This window comes from Verticillium alfalfae, genomic scaffold, assembly GCF_000150825.1.
Source record: "Verticillium alfalfae VaMs.102 supercont1.7 genomic scaffold, whole genome shotgun sequence".
Taxonomy (NCBI): Eukaryota; Fungi; Ascomycota; class Sordariomycetes; order Glomerellales; family Plectosphaerellaceae; genus Verticillium; species Verticillium alfalfae.
This window is the reverse complement of record NW_003315032.1, coordinates 24,502-28,391: the sequence shown is the minus strand read 5'-3', so window position 1 is coordinate 28,391 and position 3,890 is coordinate 24,502. Positions and strand designations below refer to the sequence as shown.

Genomic DNA, 3,890 nt, shown 5'->3' with positions numbered 1-3,890 from the left:
GGGAGCACTGGCACTACGTCACTTCTTTTGCGCCGAGTGTGGTGACCGTTCAATCAAGGCATGACACCACATTGAAAAGGACGGCTATGCTTGTGCATCAACTGTCAAACCAAGCGCACAGAGAGACGAGCCCCCAAATGCAAAAAGTGCCAGCGTGCTGTCATTGGGCAGTATATACAAGCTCTGGGCGGGGAGTGGCATGATGATTGCTTCCGTTGTGCTGTTTGTAATGGGGGGTTTGACGACGGACAAGTATTCCCCCAGGTAGATGGAGAAAGGACATTAGTTCTTTGCACTGGCTGTCGGGCTAGGCAGCTTAAGGCATAAGAGTGTCTAGGTAGGGTAGTCAGAGACCCTGCAAAAGTTGAAAGACTTGGTCCATGTTGTATGCTTTTCATTGTCTGATGTCATATCGAATGCCATTTCGTGTTCTGCACTAATTTTTCTGGTTCCGCATAGTAAGAGCCGCACCTTGGATGGGATGAGCTTTGGGTTCGCAGATTGTCAATGACCAGAATTTGATTCCCGTGTCTAGTTGATCTTTGGTCGAATTTCGCAGGAATGCGATGTCCTTCGGTCCTAATAGTAAACCCCATGCCTTCAACACCACTAACGACCCTGTGCTTAAACTGCCAGTCCGTATTTTCGCCATGGGGGTGGCGCATCAACAACCACCAACTTGTTCTTGGTACACCTCAAGCGTGTCGCCATCGGCCATTTCGAGCTATGCCGTGGGTGTCAGCATGCTTCGGTTGGTGAGGATGAGAGCGGCAAATGCGGAAACTTACTGCTGAAGGTGTATCTGTGGGTTGAACTCGTTGTCCTTCAAACACAAAACGAACCGTGTTGAATGCTTTTCCTTGTCGGTCGCAGAATGCATTCATGAGCTTCTCCAGTTTTGTCGATTTCTTGATCTTGAAGAAAACCTCATTGTTGTTGTCTGTCACCTTGATGTTGAGGTGCTCAACAGCTTCAGCGTCTGGAGCTGGCACCGAAGGACTGCCGTTCTCATGCTCAGCAGACATCGTGGCCTATAATTCGGGAGGATATCAGGCAATTGGTTTGTATCTGCAAGACCACAACATGGTCAGCAGAGCGTTTATAGGAAATCGTGAAGTGGAGCGTCCGCCTGGAACTAGGAGCATGGAGGACGAGAGATCGTGGGGAAAGCGGTGGGTGGCGATGGGCCAAGTTGACTGACGGAGTTGATCAAAGGTAGCCTCGAACTTCAGGGTATCATGCGCGCGTTGTTGGCGATGAAAGCTGGCAGATGCAGTGGCTGTTGGGAGTTCTGATGCGGGTTTGGGAGCCTTCTCTACAAGGCGATGATCGCGATAAGGTGAAGTAGGGACCAAAGCCGGCTGGCGAGGCGGGGCAAGAGTGAGTAAGGTAGGTATTTCAGATAACTAGGTATCTAATAATGTACCTGACTGGAAGGTTCCTTGCTGTCAGGAAGTGGTCCCAGCAGCCTCGATAACGTGATAAGGTCCCTACAAGATCAATGTACCTAGGTACAGTATGGGTGGGTGCTGATACCTAGACCTCACAAGACCCACAATTTCCTTGCCGACATTGCAAAGGCTTGCATGGGGTAAGTGGCCAGGTCTGGGCACTCTTCTTCGTCGAAAAAGAGATTCATTGCGACCCTATAATGTGCCAAGTTACGTCTCGGGTATATAGATGAGAGGTGCCTTTGTCATTCATGATCTACTAGAGCAGCCTCGCCCGGCTGAGTACATACCTGTGCAACCATGTTCCTATGATGAGCAATGACGTGACTCCCCAGCTCCTGGGTCATTACGTGCTCCCTAGCCCCGTTCGGTTTGAGAAAAGAAACCATCTTCATTCGACCGATTGGATTCTACGCCCTCGTTCTTCCTTACACAATTGTGATTGCTATAGAGTTTGGGGAGCAACGAAGAGAACGTCATTCCCAACTACAGAAGCAAAAGAAGATGGTAAGTAATGCAAAGGATCCACTGCTGTCTCGAGGTCGCAGTAAATCTTTACTTGGACTCATTTTTTTTTTCACATCAGACATTACAAGCAGATCTGCGAAACAACCCGCCATGCCATGCACGTGCGGTAAGCCGAGACTATTCCGTTTAAACTTGGTTGGACCTTCTGAATAACACATGCGCCGCTCGTCGTAGTGCGAAATTCAAAGTATGTACACCGATGGACGAGGAAGCAGACTAGCAGACCATCAAAGACTGATCATGAGTCTTCAGACTGCCTTACCAGAAACGGCTTCAACGACGCCAAATGCCAGGCACACGTTTTGTCGCTGTATCAGTGCTGCGAAGCATTCTATCGGGAGCAAGGAGATTCTGCAGTGTCGGCCAGTTGTCCGAAAGCCGACCTCTTAAGGCTCAAGAAGAAACAAATGGCAGCTCGAAAACAACAAGCATGAGCGGCGAGCGACACCTCATCGCAACGTCGTAATTTATCATGTGCCCTACATCTGAACCGCGCGTCCGCCAGAATTGAGAAAATCTGGCAACTTTTAGAAGAGGGAAATGTACGAAAGTACCATCGATCTGGGCCATCAATGAGCACGCAAGAGATCCTCGAGGGACCTGAACAAGCATTGAATACCTGTTCCGAGACTCTAATATGAAAGCCGTAAAGACATTGTATGAGGAAGAGAAAGGAATCAAGATAGGTGCGAGCAACAATCGCCAGTACTTATAAAAACCTTTGTTAGTGGGGCATACGCACGGGCCAATCGGCTCATCAGTCTTCACAAGGCCCACAATTCGGTGCTGGATTCCTGAGACCGAGTGAGGTACTGGAGTGGATACCCTACACGACCTTTGCTCTTCCATCTTGGTAGTCGCGTCAACCCCAGCCAAGTCGCAAATCCCCGAATAACGACGAAGCCCAGGCAGGCCACTCACCACACATTGCCTAACTCGGAACCAAATCTGTGCGCGTACGCTATCTCCCTCCGTCTCGTTACGACTTCCTGGACATCTTCCGTGTCCCACCACTATCACTTACCGGTCCCGAACGTCAGAGGACAGCGTTTTCGACCCGACAGTCGCAACACGGCACGACTATCGACAGCACGCTGCGATCGGCGCATTGCAACGTCAAGCCAGGCTCTGGAGAAGCTGGCAGCGCCCTGGTTGTATCGATCAGAACTCTAAAGGTTAGCCCGAGTTCCCTCTGCTGGTTGTCCATCCCCTGCGTTGGCTGCATATCTGCTCGACTGCAACACTCCTCTTTCCTCAGCGGCGCAACTGGGTCTTTCCCGGCCAATATCTCATTCACAGGCCCCTCTTTTCACAGGCCCCTCTTATACTAGGATATCAACTGATGGTTAAAATCGCAGAACAGAAAATCGATTACCGCGCCTCTCAGCTTCGGTGCAAGGATACAGCTTCAAGTAATTCGCAACCCCGGATAAAACAGAGGGTCACAACACAATGGCCGAGAGTGATTGTACTCTTGAGGTAGGCTTTGAGGCAGAGCATTTCGCGAATGCCTTAGATGACTGTCTCGGTGGTCCGGGGTCAAATCAGCAGAAGAAAGAGCGGGTGCTGGAGCTTGTTCAAAGGTTCTACAACCATGCAGCAGAACGTCTTGACCAACTACGGCATCGTGGGTCCGGAAACCTCACTGATAACGAGATGGATATGGATGATGCAGAAGACGAGAGTGATCCTGCAGCAATCATCTCGCAACTTCGCAAGTGGGAATCAGAGCTTCAGACTTGGGATCTGCTACAACGACTTGCTACGCTCAGATACCCTCAGACCAAGTCGGCGGCAGCCACTGGAGGCCTTGATGCGGAGCTCCATTCTCGAAAGGATGATCTGTGGGGCTCATTCGTTGCGCAGGCACGATCGAACAGCAGAGAGAAAAACGGTTCTTGAGTGGGTGGG

The 3,890-nt window shown here is 50.5% G+C and overlaps 2 protein-coding genes across 2 annotated transcripts in view; one reads left to right on the top strand and one right to left on the bottom strand.

Annotated features, from left to right (window-relative positions):
* Positions 1 to 664: 664 nt before the first annotated feature.
* VDBG_05838 (SMT3) lies at positions 665 to 1,025 on the bottom strand (the record flags this gene model as incomplete). Its single annotated transcript, XM_003003350.1, has 2 exons — positions 665 to 724; positions 789 to 1,025. The coding sequence occupies 2 exons, from the start codon at positions 1,023 to 1,025 to the stop codon at positions 665 to 667; spliced, it is 297 nt and encodes a 98-aa protein (XP_003003396.1).
* Positions 1,026 to 3,431: 2,406 nt separating this feature from the next.
* VDBG_05837 (nucleoporin nup107) overlaps positions 3,432 to 3,890 on the top strand; it is a gene marked incomplete at both ends in the record, with an annotated part of 2,264 nt that continues 1,805 nt past the window's right edge. Inside the window, one exon of the mRNA XM_003003349.1 lies at positions 3,432 to 3,873. Coding sequence (XP_003003395.1) covers positions 3,432 to 3,873 — 442 coding nt within the window. The remainder of the gene's footprint in view (positions 3,874 to 3,890) is intronic.